The sequence below is a fragment of the Caenorhabditis remanei genome, chromosome V (genome assembly GCF_010183535.1).
Source record: "Caenorhabditis remanei strain PX506 chromosome V, whole genome shotgun sequence".
Taxonomy (NCBI): Eukaryota; Metazoa; Nematoda; class Chromadorea; order Rhabditida; family Rhabditidae; genus Caenorhabditis; species Caenorhabditis remanei.
Window position 1 is genome coordinate 17,536,509 of NC_071332.1, and position 14,635 is coordinate 17,551,143.

A 14,635-nucleotide genomic window follows, 5' to 3' on the forward strand; every position below is an offset into this window, starting at 1 on the left:
CGTTCTATTTTCTCTTTTCACTGCGCATCGTTGTCGTACTGGGTACGGCATTTTTGCCAGCAGAGCTAAAGTGTGGTGGTATGTGAAGAACTCTGGGTCGGCTTCGTTAATGCGATCGTAGAGTTGTCTTGCTACACAGAGGTGGTGGGTGAAGTTTGTTGAACTGTCAGATGGTACTCTCACGCTTTCGAGTTCTCTTGCGAGACTGGTGACGCTCACCTGGTCCATGTAGAATTTGTCTAAGCTCTGGAACGTAGCTCGGATTGCTTTAGTGGCATCCGTCACAAGTGAACGATGCACTGCGGCTTGTCCAGTTACTTTTTCCAGTAAAATATCTCTGGCGATATCGATATCAGTGTTTCCTAGAGTCACGATTTTGTTGAATAGTGTCCGGAATTTGGGGTAATAAGACTTATCTCCAGAGAATGGTGTGCAGCGTCTGAAGTGGTCGAGCAGTTGCAGACTCTGTGCGCTGCTCATGTATCTTGGAGCTCTGTTTCGTTCTTCTTGAACGGATTCTTCATCGGAATCTTTTCTTTGTCTTTGGTTTTCGTTCGGTTTGTAATGGGACGCTTTCTTCTTCGGTTCTGGTAGGAAGCTCTCGTGGATTGACTGAGCCCTTTCCGGTTTCGGAGTTGACGTAGCGGTTGGAGCGTGATTTTCCGCTGAGTTGGAGTTCTTGAGTAGGCTCAGTTCCAATTCTTTCTCCCGTAGTTGCCTTTCGGCCTCTTCATTTTTTAACTGACGCAGAGGACAGTTGTGATAGGTGTGAAGGAGGGATGTGCACTCCATGCACCTGTTTGTGTTTACACAGTATCTTCTGAGTGTGTCTTTATCCACCGTGCAGGTGGAGAGATGATGTCTTCCTTCACAGAGTTCGCACGTGGCTGGTCTCTGTTGGCTTATCGCCGCTTCAATGTTTTTGTTCACTTCTGAGTCTAGTCGTTGGTTGGACTCATTAGAGAACCTTTGATAGTTATGTGGAATTTGTTGTTGATTTGAGTAGCATTCAGTGTTGTGAATTTTTGAACGTGTTGGATTGTTGCCTGGGTTCTGAGCCTTACGAGCGTCTTGAGAGTTTCCTCTGTATGTCGAGTGCTCAGGTTGGTTGGAATATTCGGTATTGTTCTGATATCTTGGCGCATGGTGTGATTGCTGGTTATTGTAGGTTGTAGTGTTATCGAAAAGTTGTGGTACGCTCGGGTTGCGGAAGTGTGCATTGAAGTAATTGTCCGAGATTCTTTCGGATGGTCTGGTATTTCCTTGGTTATGGAAGTTTCCTCCCGTAGTCATAAGAATTGGTGTTTCTGGTATCTGATTTGGTTGAAGGTTGGTCGAGTTATTCTCCTCATGGGTGTTTGTTTCAGGAAGTGGTGTATGGTTTGGGTGATGTGGTAGGCTAGTGATATGGTGAGTAGGTGGGCTGGTGGATGGTGTGGGTGATACAGAGCTAAGAGGTGGTGATAACTCTTTCTCCTCTTCTTGGAGACTGGACTCCTCGAAGGAGCGTTCCATTTCCTCCAAATTTTCTTCTGGAGAAACTGGAACGCTGACATTTAACTCATAAGACACAGTGTAATCAGTTAGAATGGTAAGCAGATCTGCTATGATTACTTTCTTTTCTTTTAGGATCGGAACATAGCTTGCTACCAGTGCGAGTCCTAATGACTCGACTTCTTCTGGGTCGGATTCTGACTCGATTGCTTCGGACTTAGCTTTAGTAACTTTGTTTCCTAAGAGAACAGGAAGCTCACTTACTTGCAGCAGCATTCGTTGCAGGGACTCTGTGATCCGAGGCGCATGGACGCGATCGACGGCGTGTTGTTGGCAGCCTTCTGACGCTTCTTGGTCGCGAATGACTTTCTGATCTCGTTGCCATAGACGTGCGCCATTGATGATCTTGTCGAGTTGCTTGTCGAAGTTGGTTACGTAACTCTGGATCGTTCCAATCCTCTGTCTCGCGGAGCGAGGAGGGGCGGAGCGACTGGGAGCCATGCTGGAGGGAGCACGAGAAAACTGTTGAGATTCTGGAAACATATAGATTAGAGGGGAGAGAGGTCTTCACGACCGAACGAGAAGAGGGAGAAAGGGAAAGAGAGAAAACGAAACACAGCGGTGTAGAAACATAGAGGTTTTGCATCACAGAGTAGCAGTCGTCAGGTATCAATAGTTCGCATCTCGAGTTACGGTGGATTGTGTCAAGATTTATCCCTACTGCGCAGAAGGGCTAATGAGAGAGAGTTGCCTAAGGTTTCGTGGCGTCGACTCCACAAACCCTTGTCTCTCTGCATAGTGTATCTTGTTGGTGTTATCCTTTAACTATTGGTAGCTGATCCTACTTTTAACCGGGGGGCGTCCATGGGCGGGAGAGGCCCAACTATAAAAATTAGACATCCTTTGCGGGAGAGGTCTAGTGTAACATAAGAATAAGACGTGTTGACGAAGTGTTCAACTTGTTTGGTTTATTTTAAACCGTGGGCTTGTGCCTACATGAAAAGGAAAAACAGGGGGTTAACATGAAAAAGGAGGGAAGAAAAAATTGTGGGGAAACTGATAAAAGATTACTATAGGAAGAGGAAGGGGGTGGAAGTGACTTCATCGTCCGGTTCGAATCGGTGGACGAATCGGTTGATCTGTAAAACAGATTTGTTAATTACGGAAGCGACGTGTTTCAGTCGTTGGTTTATTTCGTGCTGGGTGATTTGTCAGCGATTATATTATGTTTGGTGAATTCTGCTGTGTTCTTTATCAGCAATTTATGTTCGGGTGAAGTTGGAATTAAAGAGGTTTATGGATGTTTAGTGGAACTAAGAGAATAGTGTTTGAAGAGGAGAGGTAGAGAAGAGAACTAGGGAGATAGTAGAGAGAAAGAGAGAGGTTTAGAGAGGATGACTTATGTTAATGCGATGTGAATTATGGTAATTGGGATTTGAATATTGTTAATTCGGTCTGGTTGATGATTATTATTACTCAATTATTGTTGTAATCGACGGATCTGGCTAATATGTCACTGAAATATTGAGATAGTGTTCTAATAACTTGCTATTGAGTACTTATATTAAGATAATCGCTCGTTGTTACGGCTTTTTTGTGAGAAAGTTAAATAATTCGAAATATTTCTTAGCTTTTTGATCTTTTTCATATTGATTTTTTGATAATTTTGAAAGAAATACTTACTTTGGAGCCTTTTCTCCTTTTTGTTCCGACGTTGTTGTGCGTTGTGTTCGATAGAGAAGACTCGGTAGAGATCTGTTCGGTTGGAAAAGGAGAGAGAGAGAGATTGGGATGAGAATAGAGAAACAGGTTGTTCGAAAAAACTTGATGGGATTTTCGAGAGAAAATTATATGCGATTAAACTGCTGAGAGAAAGTGATGTTCTCTTTGAATTTCGAAATTATAGCTCTTTTTATGTTTTGTTTTTGTCTATTTGTGTGGGGAGAGATAGGGATTAGGGTGGTAAACAGGTTGATTGAAGGTACTCGACGAGATTTTCGAGAAAAAAAGAGTTTTTAGAAAAAAAATTATGCGATTAAACTGATGAGAGAATAAAATATTTCCGAAATTTTTTCGAATTTCGAAATTATTGCTCATTTTTATATTTTGAAAACTACTGTAGAGCGTGCGCCTTTGAATGTTGTTGCGTCTGTTATACACTTATGCGTTGTTCATACACTTGTGCTTTAAGGAGCGTCTTGTGCGTTCGAGGAGCGTGAGCGCTACGCACTACTATCACCCGATGATTATCGATTAATTGAAGGTTCATATTTGAAGATGATACGTGTAAAGATGAATGAGAAATGGTGTGTAGAATCCATTTTCAGAACGATTTTTAGAAATTCAGAGTTTTATCTCCAATAACGACGGATATAAGCAGAAATGAATGGTTTTCGGAGTCTATTTTGACAGCGCACTTGTGGTGGATGTGATATTACGAAGGGATTCGAGTTTTCGGAATAGTTTGAGACTGTTTACTGTGTCTGTCTTGCTGAGCGTTCTGAATGGTTTTTGAAGCTTACTTTGAAAGAGGAATCACGTCTTCTGCTTTGGAGTATTGGTTCAGAAGGAATGAGAATGAGATGTTATTAGCACGATGAAACTTGAATTTTTATGCATATTTTTCTGATTTTTATTGATTTTTAACTCTAATTTTAACGGAATTCTGGCGTATTTGATTGCTCTTGCTATCGATTTTGCTCGAATTGCTCTATAATTTAAGTTTCTCATGAATAAGTTTGAAATTTGGATATGCGACTGAGATTTCGGTATTTTTAGCGTGAATCGCTCATTTTTATTCGAAAATTGTCATTTTCTGGCTGAAATTGTGATATTTCAGTTCGAAATGCTTTCGCTTTTATCTGGAATAGTTTAAAATTGCATTGTTTTTGGTGAAAGATAGTGATCGGGGGTGCTTTTCCGATAAAGGTGAGAAAATATCGATTTTTGCAGTGATGCAATTTTTTGATTTGGGTGAATGATTCAGATCAGTGATGACGGTTCAGTGGTATGCTCGAGTTCGTAAAAAAGGGAGATGCACCATTTTGTGCCCATAAAGGAAGGGTTAGTCCCTTTAGGAGCACAAGCCAGGCAGGGTAGACCGGAAGAGTGATAGTTAACGGAGAGGGAGTGAAGGAAACGAAGAGACGACGGAGATAGTGAGGAGAGACGGTGACGAGAGGACTAAGAGAGTGTTAGGCTAGAAGAAAGATAGAGAAAGGGCTAAGTTTATAGTGATTTTAGGCCTAAGTGTATGAAGATGTGAGAAACCTGAAAAGAGAGAGAGAACGAAGAATTGGTGGTAATTATAAAGATTTATTATTGTGGTTAAAGTGAGAACGCTTGGTGATTCGCGTTGTGAATGTTATTTTCATATTTAGAAAACATATTAAATTAGGGAAAAAAAGGGAGAAACGTGATAGCGGTCCGTCGTCATTCCAACCGATTCGAACTTGCCTCCGCCGACGGCAGGCCATCTCCACGGCAAGTGAGTCGCGACGCAGAGAAATGTCCAGCAGAGCGCGGAAGCAGCAGGACAGTGCAGAGGAAAACAGAAGGAGGCGATTCCAGGGAAAAGGACGACGGGGAAGCTGAAAAGGGGGGTTAGAAGGGTGGAGCTTTGCTCCTTTTAACTGTTTGTGTGTTTAGGTATTATTATGTATCGTACACGACTTGTGAAATCAAGGGATTTCACAACATTCTACAATAGACTTTGGCCCTGTTTAATTGAGAAAGCAGTGGCAAAGATGTTGGGTGGATACCATAAACTAGACGGAGGAAACCCGATATCAGCGTTCAAATATCTCACAGGTACGGTCTATGAGTCTTAAGAAGGATTTCACATACTTCTAGGAGCAAGTTGCTTAGACATCACCCTGAATAAAGACACCGATTTGGACATGTTGTGGACAAAATTGAAAGAATATCAGTTAGTTTTTCATTCATCATATACATATAAGGTTATTCCCAATGTCTGATATTGAAGATCTTCTGGGTTCCTGATGGCAGTTGGCTCTCATAAAAAATATGAAGATATTTCAAAGAAAGGACTCGCAAACAATCACGCATACTCACTACTCGATACTTGTATTCATGATGGTCATCGATTGGTTTTGATTGGAGCTCCAAACTACGCAAAATGGAAGGGAAAGTGGTCGGACCTGCCTGCCTTCAATGAAGAAACTACGAGAACTTGGAGAAATTTTGAAAAAAAATCAGTTGAACAGAGGATTGCATGGATGGAAATCAATGATTTGTGGCAGAGATTCGAGAGACTTGTAGTCTGTAGATATCATGAAGATTGGTTCGAACTGAGAACCGAAGAAATTCAATTAGATTCTACCAAACCTGAAAAGTACGAATTCTTAGATTAGCTTTATTGCTTTTCTGGGTGCTGCCACAATTCAGAACTTGAAGAAATAGAACTGGTACAAATCACTGACCGCGAGTCATAACTACAAATCTGAACCAATTTAAAGATTCTTAGATGTTATGCTTAAACCATTAGACCTAGAATTGACGGTTCTGAATTGTACTAGTTCTATTTCAAAAAGTCTGAATTGTATCAGCCCCTTTTCACTATAAAATTTTAAGAACTCTTCGTGTTACTTTGAAACGTCGATGCACATTACTGATCAAGTTGAGTGATCAAAACAGGCTCAAAAGAAAATCCGACGCACCATTGGTAAGTTTTTTTGTTATCTATCAATACAACAGTTTACCTCACCGTTCATTGTCGTCATTTATGATATTTTCAAATCATAATTTATGTATACCGTTAAAAAAATTTTTTTTATCAATTCGGCCGAAGTCAAATTTCTAGGTCACCGCGCTCAATTTTCTTCGGATATTCCCCTGTCCAAATTTTTCGGCGCTCGCTTTCAGCGGGCTATGGACCGAGTTAAACATTCTTGAAGTATGGAAATCAACTCGCCGAAACGCATACATTATGATATTAAAATATCATAACTGACCACAAAACGCCTTTTATTAAATTTCAACTTATATAGGTGGTCGGATTGATAAACATCCATCGAGTCACCAAAAATAATCAAATTGGAAATCTGATTATGTCATATACGGCTGACTTAGACTGGTTGTTTCAGGTATGACTCGAAATGTTTCCACAATTGCAGGGAGATTGAAAAACTATTTTCAGGATCCAGAATATGGATTCGTCGAGACTGATTCTTTTGATTTGGATCCGGGAAAATACTTTATTATCTTCACTTTTATATCAAAAAAGCTCCCTTTTGAATATGAGTTTATTATAAAAAGGTACTAAGCAATTTCTGATAATACTGACTTATAAAATTTCAGCTCATCTCCAATCGATCATATTTCGTATGACTTTGTGACATTCGAGAACAACTTAGCCTCTCATAAATCACTTTTGAAAATGATTGAATCTGAAAAATGTGGTATAGAGATACGAGAAGGATTAGTCCTTCATGAATATTCTCGTGATAACTTTTTGGTCCTCATGGCTGAAAACAGAACGACGAAACCAGTTTGTATAAGGTAGGAGGCATGTTATATTTACTACAGAAAACATAATCAATTAAATTTAGTGTAATTGCAAAATGTGATTTGAAACTTTGTTCGATTCACGGAATTGATACTGACGATTTAGTGAAAATTGTCCAAAAACTCAACGCGCCATCAGACCTATCCGCTATTTACCTCACCATTCCTGCCAAATCGAAATGTGTTATTGGAAGTGCATGGACTTTTTCTGCTGGTACCAAACTGGAACAGCAACCAAAGAAACCTGAAATCAATTGTAAATATTGGATTCGAGTAAGTCCCTTCTAAACTTTCGAATCATTTGAAATCTTCAATTTTAGGTTTTTGAAGAGGAAATGAAAAAGAAAACCAAACGGAAGATGATATTAATGAAATCAAAAGAACTGAAAAAGTATATATACAGAAATACAATCTACAAACCAATTCCTATTAATTAAAAAGTTCATACAAACTATAGAATAAAAGTATTTGATCCAGTTTTCAGACTGAGTTTGTTTATATTGTCCAGTCTCTTCAAACCGTTAGTATCGTTCTAATTCTGTAAAAATTGCTGGAAAATCCTGAAAATGTCGCGGAGTCATTGAACAAAGTTTCATTACAAATCCAGTTTCCACGTGAAATATCAAATTAGATACGGGTGGATAAGAGTTGAAATGTATTTCCATTTTCATATTCAATCGAATCGATGACGGTTTGTACCAATCAGCAAAATCAAGAAGATAAACAATTGAAAGAGTGCGAAGAATGGGTTCGACTATTCTTGAAAGATTTCGGGTATGTTGAAAAACAATTAAGAGGCATCGTAAAGTTTGCGTTATTTTTAGCCCGGATGACATATTTTTTGACGCGGAATTCGAGTACAGCGATGGGAGCTTAAAATGGGATGAACATGGAACGATTTTGCATTTCGATTTTATCAAAAAGAACTCTCTGTTTCCTATTAATTTGCTTATAGACTTGGGTTGGTACAAGAATGGAACGCTTAATTACCAGAAAATAAAAAATGAAACATTGGCTCCATTGACTCTTTATAAGGATCCGTGGCCATTTCATGCTCATCAAGGAAATATCGGAGACTGTTGGCTGATAGCTCCGCTGATGACAATTGCAAGAAGACAAAAGTTGTTGGAATGGATCATACCACCTAATGAATATTGTTTGAAACACGGAATTTTTCTTGTCAGGTTGGTTGGTTTTTGGTGACACAGTTGGAATTATTTTCAGATTATTCTTCAACGGAGAATGGCAGATCGTTGTTGTCGATGGTCATTTGGCATGCAATGAACAGGGCTCTCCAGAATTTGCATCTACATACTACAAAAGACTGTGGCCCTGTTTAATCGAAAAAGCGGTGGCGAAGATGTTGGGTGGATACCATAAACTAGATGGAGCAAACTTGACATCAGCGTTCAAATATCTGACAGGTACGGTTCACAATTATTCAGGTAGGTTTTAAATACTTTTTAAAGGTTCCAAGTGTCTAGAGATCACGCTGAACAAGGACACGGACTTGGGCATGTTATGGGCAAAATTGAAAGAATATCAGTTAGTGTTTATTCAGCATACATAAGGTTATTTACAATATCTGCTATTATAGGTCTAACGGATTCCTGATGGCACTTAGTTCTCACAAAGAACAAAAAGACATTTCAAAGAAAGGACTATCAAACAACCATGCATACTCGCTACTTGACGTTTGCATCCACAATGGACATCGTCTAGTGTTGGTTGGAGCTCCGAATGCTACAAAATGGAATGGAAAATGGTTTGATCTACCTGCGTATAGTGAAGAAGTGTCATCTAACTTTAATAAACTGGATATGTATGCCGTAGAGAAAAGATTCTCTTGGATGGAAATTGATGATTTGTGCAAGCAGTTTGAAGTGTTAGTAGTGTGCAGATATCATGAAGATTGGTTTGAACTGAGAACCGGTCGAGTTCAATTTAACGCTTCCAGTCCTGAGAAGTGAGAACAATAAGTTATGTTTTTTTTTCAAAAAAATAGTTTCAGAATTCTCCGTATCAATTTGAAGAAGCGATGCAAACTTGTAGTGAGAATCGTTCCCGAGTACAAACGTTGGCGGGACTTTACAGAACCTCTGGTAACTTGCTACCTCAAAGTTGAACACCGACTCATTATTTAATTACAGGTTGGAATAATTAATGTACATCATGCCACCAAAGACAATCAAATCGGAAACCTTATATTCTCAAGTGTTATAATTTCGCACTCCGTAGATAGCGTAGGTCTCATATGGACCCTCAGAATCTAATGATTGTTTCAGCATCCCGAAAACAATATCGCAGAAACCGACGAGTTTGAAATGAACTCTGGATCTGTCTTCATCATTTTTTCTTTTCTCTCTCAACGCAATATTTATCAACACGAATTTGTGATACGAAGGTATGCAGGTTGAACACAGGAGCCATTATCCTTGCTAACCTGGAAATCGTATAACTCGCCTTAAACTCAATGTTATTATCTGAAAAATAAATTAGAAACGTAGAGCTCGCTGCGCTCTACACTCTGGTATATTTTTCAGCTGATAACATTGAGTTAAATCCATGTTGTCAAGTGCTGAAAACAATAAAAGTTTGAGTTTCAGCCCATCTCCTGTCGATCACATTTCATATGACTTCGTGTCATTTGAGTATAACCTTGCCTCCCATAAATCCCTTCTGAATATGATACAATCTGTAAAGCCTGCAATTCAAATTCGCCAAGGACTCTTCATCCGTGAGTACTCAGAAGAATGTTTTTTGATTCTAATGGTTGAAAATATAACAGATAAACAAATCGATATAAGGTGGGTCGAATAACTAGCTTTTTTGTCATTGATATAGTTTTTTTTGTCAGTGTCATTGCAAAAAGCGAAAATGATGAGGTGATACCTGACGGCTTTCCGACGGAAGGAGAATGGAATCTGTTCAAACACCATTTTGGCGGCTCGAACCCTCCCGCTGCATACATTGAAATACCTGCTAAATCGAAATGTGTTATCGGAAGTTTATGGACTTTGAGTAAGCCAATCAAGTTTGAGAAGCAACCTACGAAACGAGTGATCAGTTGTACTTATTGGATTCGAGTAGGTCTTTTGGTTAGCTAAAGCAATTTAAGTCTTCTCTTTTCAGATCCGTGAGGAAGAAGCAAAGAAGCAAAGAGAGTATAATAAGAGGAGAAATCGAGAGAAAAAGAAAATGGAACCACTATTCATTATAAGGGAAAAAGGGAAATTCAAACCTGTTTCTATCAAATGAAAAGATGTATTTTCTAAGGCTATTATTGAAATCTGAATGAAAACTGTTCTGGCCTAGGATCCGACAACTCGGTCATCGTGAAAAATCGTGAAACAAAACAAAAGTCAAATGATTCCGCAAAATGTTACGGTAGTACTTGTTTCCAGTTGTTTCGAATGATGTCATTTTTGTGGTGTGGTTCCGCGATGGTCAAGTTGACGAATCTTAAACCAGAACTAGAGTTTATAGAAATTTTAATGATATCGCGTACACTTCAAACATTAATTTAACTGTAAATCTACTGAAATTCAGCAATTTATTTGAGTTCTGTCTTTTCAAAGTCTCAAAAACTGGGACAAGTAAACTTTTTTTAAGTGTTGCTCTATTTCAAACTGGAAAATTTAAATGCAAATTACGCGTTGCTAAACGGGAACATATCTACACGTATCTTGGCCACTCATTTCCCATATTTTTCATTTTTTATGTATTTTGATTCGAAAAGAAATGTCGACAGTGTGTTCAACTATTAAATCACAAGAAGATGGATTGCCGAAGGAATGCGAAGAATGGGTTCAACTGTTCTTGAAGAATTTCGGGTTGGTCTTGTTTGAACTCAACCTAGTACTAGACACTTTGATAATTTTAGACCAGATGAAGTCTTCTACGACGCAGAATTTGATTTCAGCAATGGAAGTTTGAAATGGGATGAGCATCAGGGCTGTGCGGCAACAAGTTGCCGGTTGCCGAAATTGCCGAAATTGCCGAAGTTTTAGTTGCCGAGTTGCCGTTGCCGAATTCGGCAACTCATGTTTCGGCAACAGTTTGAGGTTGCCGAATTTCGGCAACAGTTTTTCGGCAACTCGGCCACAACGTTAAATTTTCTTTTCGTGATAAATTTTTGCAATTTTACAGAAAAAATCAGTAAAAAGACTTAATCAGAGCAAGACCCGCGGAAAAAAACTAGTCATGCAAATTTAACATACTGTAGTCGAATTTCGGCGGTAGCTTCAAAAAAGTCTTGGTTTTGACAAAAACCATAGAATTAATGGAAAATAGTTGATTTTAAGAATGTTTAGTGTTTTCACAAGCTCTCTTTATGATTTCTTGTCTCATTTGTAAATTTTTGTTATTAGGTTTGAGTGAACATAACTTTTTATGAGACTTTAGTAAAAAATACTACTGTTGCCGAAAGTTGCCGAAAGTTGCCGAATGTTGCCGAGTTCAAATTTCGGCAAGTTGCCGAGTTGCCGAAAGTTGCCGAAGCATGAATTGCTAGTTGCCGAGTTGCCGAGTTGCCGAAAAAAGCTGTTGCCGCACAGCCCTGATGAGCATGGAACGGTTTTGAATTACAAATGGTTAAAACGTCAGGCAATAAGTATTTATAATGACACATGGTCATTTCATGCAGAGCAAGGGAATATTGGAGACTGTTGGCTGATAGCTCCGCTGATGACAATTGCAAGAAGACAGAAGTTGTTGGAATGGATTATACCACCTACAGATTACTCTTTGAAACACGGAATTTTTCTTGTCAGGTTAATTGGTTTTAGGTATCCTAAAAACTGACTCACTTAATATTATTTTCAGAAGATTCTTCAACGGAGAGTGGCAGATCGTTGTTGTCGATGGTCATTTGCCTCTTAATGAAAAGGGTTTTGCACAATTCGCATACACATTCTACGATAGATTGTGGCCCTGCTTGATCGAGAAAGCAGTGGCAAAGATGTTGGGTGGATACCATAAACTAAATGGAGGAAACCCGATATCAGCGTTCAAATATCTCACAGGTTTAGTTTTAAAGTATTCAGGTAGGTTTCAAAATATTTTTAAAGGTTCGAGTTGTCTAAGGATCACGCTGAATAAGGACACCGATTTGGACATGTTGTGGACAAAATTAAAAGAATATCAGTTAGTTTTAATTTCGCATATAAAAGACTATTCACATTATCTGCTATTAAAGATCTTGTGGGTTCTTGATGACACTTAGCTCTCCCGAAAAATATGAAGACTTTTTGAAGAAAGGACTCGCAAATAACCACGTATACTCACTACTAGACACTTGTATTCATGAAGGTCATCGATTGGTTTTGATTGGAGCTACGAATGATACTAAATGGAAGGGAAAGTGATCGGAGTTGCCTGCGTTCAATGAAGAAACTACGAGAAGATGGAGAAATTTCGAAAAACAATCAGTTGAAGAGAGGATTGCATGGATGGAAGTCAATGATTTGTGGCAGAGATTCGAGAGACTTGTAGTCTGTAGATATCATGAAGATTGGTTCGAACTGAGAACCGAAGAAATTCAATTCGATTCTTCAAAGCCTGAAAAGTATGAATTCTGACATTGATTTCTTTTGCTTTTCTAGGTGCTGCCACAATTCAGAATTAGAAACTACGAATCAGAACCTATTAAAAGATGGATAGATGTTAAACTATTAGACCTAGAACTGACGGTTCTGATTTGTACCAGTCCCCCGTTCTAAATAAAATTTTAAGAACTCTTCGTGTTACTCTGAAACATCGATGCACGTTAGTGATCAAGTTAACTGATCAAAACAGACGCAAAAGAAAATCCGACGCACCATTGGTAAGTTTTTTCTGCTAATTTTCAATTCAGACACTAAATTCAATTTCAATTGATAGGTAGTCGGATTGATAAATATTCATGAAGTAACCAAAAATAATCAAATTGGAAAGCTTATTCTGTCGTGTACCGTTGATTTAGACTGGTTGAGTCTGGTATGACTTGAAATGTTTTGACGATGGCAGAGAGGTTGAACAACTATTTTTAGGATCCAGAAAATGGATTCGTCGAGACTGATTCGTTTGATTTGGACCCGGGAAACTACTTTGTTATCTTCACTTTCATATCAAAAAAGCTCCCTTTTGAATATGAGTTCATTATAAAAAGGTACTAAACAATGTCCGATAATTCTGACTTATAAAATTTCAGCTCATCTCCAATCGACCATATTTCGTATGACTTTGTGACTTTCGAGAACAACTTAGCTTCTCATAAATCACTTCTGAGAATGATTGAATCTGAAAAATGTGGAATAGAAATACGAGAAGGATTAGTCCTTCATGAATATTCTCGAGACAACTTTTTGGTTCTTATGGCTGAAAACAAAACAAAGGATCCAATTTGTATAAGGTAGGTGGCATGATATATGTACAACAGAAAACATAATCAATTCCATTTAGTGTTATTGCAAAATGTGATTTGAAACTTTGTTCGATTCACGGAATTGACTCTGAAGATTTTGTGAAAATTGTCCAAGAACTCAACGAGCCGGCAGACCATTCCGCCGTTTACCTCACCATCCCTGCCAAATCAAAATGTGTTATTGGAACTGTATGCGCTTTTTCTGATAAAATGAAACTGGAAAAGCAAACCGAAGAAACCTAAAGTCAGTTGTAAATTTTGGATTCGGGTAAGTCTCTTTTTGAACTTTTGAATCACTTAAAGTCAACAATTTTAGATTTTCGAAGAGGAAATGAAAAAGAACAAATGGATGAAAAAAATTCCGAAAGAAATGGAAAAGTATATATACAGAAGCACAATCTACAAACCAATTCCTATTAATTGAAAAGTTTATACAAACTTTAGAATAAAAGTATTTGATACAGTTTTCAGAATGAGATTGTTTGAATTGTTGAATTGAACTCTAAGCACCGCCCACAAAATATGGAATTTTCAGACTGTTAGTATAGTTTTTATTCTGTAACAATTGCTGGAAAATCTACAAGCTAGAGTTTTTCGAAAGAGCTGAGAACACGTGAAACGAATAAAATAGAAAATTATGTCATGTGACTTTTTTTAAAACATGTTTTATGGTTTTTTTTTAAACGTCATAGTTGCGAAGGTGACAGTTGCAAAATGTCGCGGAGCCATTGAACAAGGTTTCATTACAAATACAGATTTCGTGTGAACTATCAAATTAGATACGGCTAGATAAGAGTTGCAATTTATTTCCTTTAACTTTAATATTAATACAAGTCAAGTTATGTCAGTTTGTGATACAATCCATAGAAACCAAGATGATAAGATGCTGGAAGAGTGCCACCAATGGGTTCGATTGTTCTTGAAGGATTTCGGGTATGTCATAATTGAGAGGCATCATAAACTTCACATAGCTTTCAGCCCTGATGACATATTTTTTGATGCGGAATTTGAGTATAGCGATGGAAGTTTGAAATGGGATGAACATGGAACGATTTTGCATTTCGATTTTATCAAAAAGAACTCTCTGTTTCCTATTAATTTGCTTATAGACTTGGGTTGGTACAAGAATGGAACGCTTAATTACCAGAAAATAAAAAATGAAGCATTGGCTCCATTGACTCTTTATAAGGACACATGGCCATTTCATGCTCA

General features: G+C 38.2%; 3 protein-coding genes across 3 annotated transcripts; all 3 read left to right on the forward strand.

Moving 5' to 3' along the window:
* Nucleotides 1–5,150: 5,150 nt before the first annotated feature.
* GCK72_020850 (uncharacterized protein) lies at nt 5,151–10,278 on the forward strand (the record flags this gene model as incomplete). The annotated part of the gene is made up of 18 exons (XM_053733840.1): nt 5,151–5,304; nt 5,347–5,422; nt 5,480–5,848; nt 6,088–6,178; nt 6,504–6,599; nt 6,653–6,771; nt 6,814–7,014; nt 7,065–7,293; nt 7,341–7,411; nt 8,245–8,444; nt 8,490–8,565; nt 8,618–8,986; nt 9,032–9,122; nt 9,171–9,263; nt 9,306–9,424; nt 9,627–9,827; nt 9,878–10,106; nt 10,153–10,278. 18 exons carry the CDS (start codon nt 5,151–5,153, stop codon nt 10,276–10,278), a joined length of 2,910 nt encoding a protein of 969 aa, XP_053582753.1.
* A 483-nt stretch (nt 10,279–10,761) lies between these two features.
* Nucleotides 10,762–12,386, forward strand: GCK72_020851 (uncharacterized protein; the record flags this gene model as incomplete). The annotated part of the gene is made up of 6 exons (XM_053733841.1): nt 10,762–10,853; nt 10,904–10,950; nt 11,666–11,792; nt 11,845–12,044; nt 12,090–12,165; nt 12,218–12,386. 6 exons carry the CDS (start codon nt 10,762–10,764, stop codon nt 12,384–12,386), a joined length of 711 nt encoding a protein of 236 aa, XP_053582754.1.
* An 84-nt stretch (nt 12,387–12,470) lies between these two features.
* On the forward strand, nt 12,471–13,666 carry GCK72_020852 (uncharacterized protein; the record flags this gene model as incomplete). The annotated part of the gene is made up of 6 exons (XM_053733842.1): nt 12,471–12,586; nt 12,754–12,844; nt 12,901–12,996; nt 13,050–13,168; nt 13,211–13,411; nt 13,462–13,666. The coding sequence occupies 6 exons, from the start codon at nt 12,471–12,473 to the stop codon at nt 13,664–13,666; spliced, it is 828 nt and encodes a 275-aa protein (XP_053582755.1).
* Between the last annotated feature and the right edge of the window lie 969 nt (nt 13,667–14,635).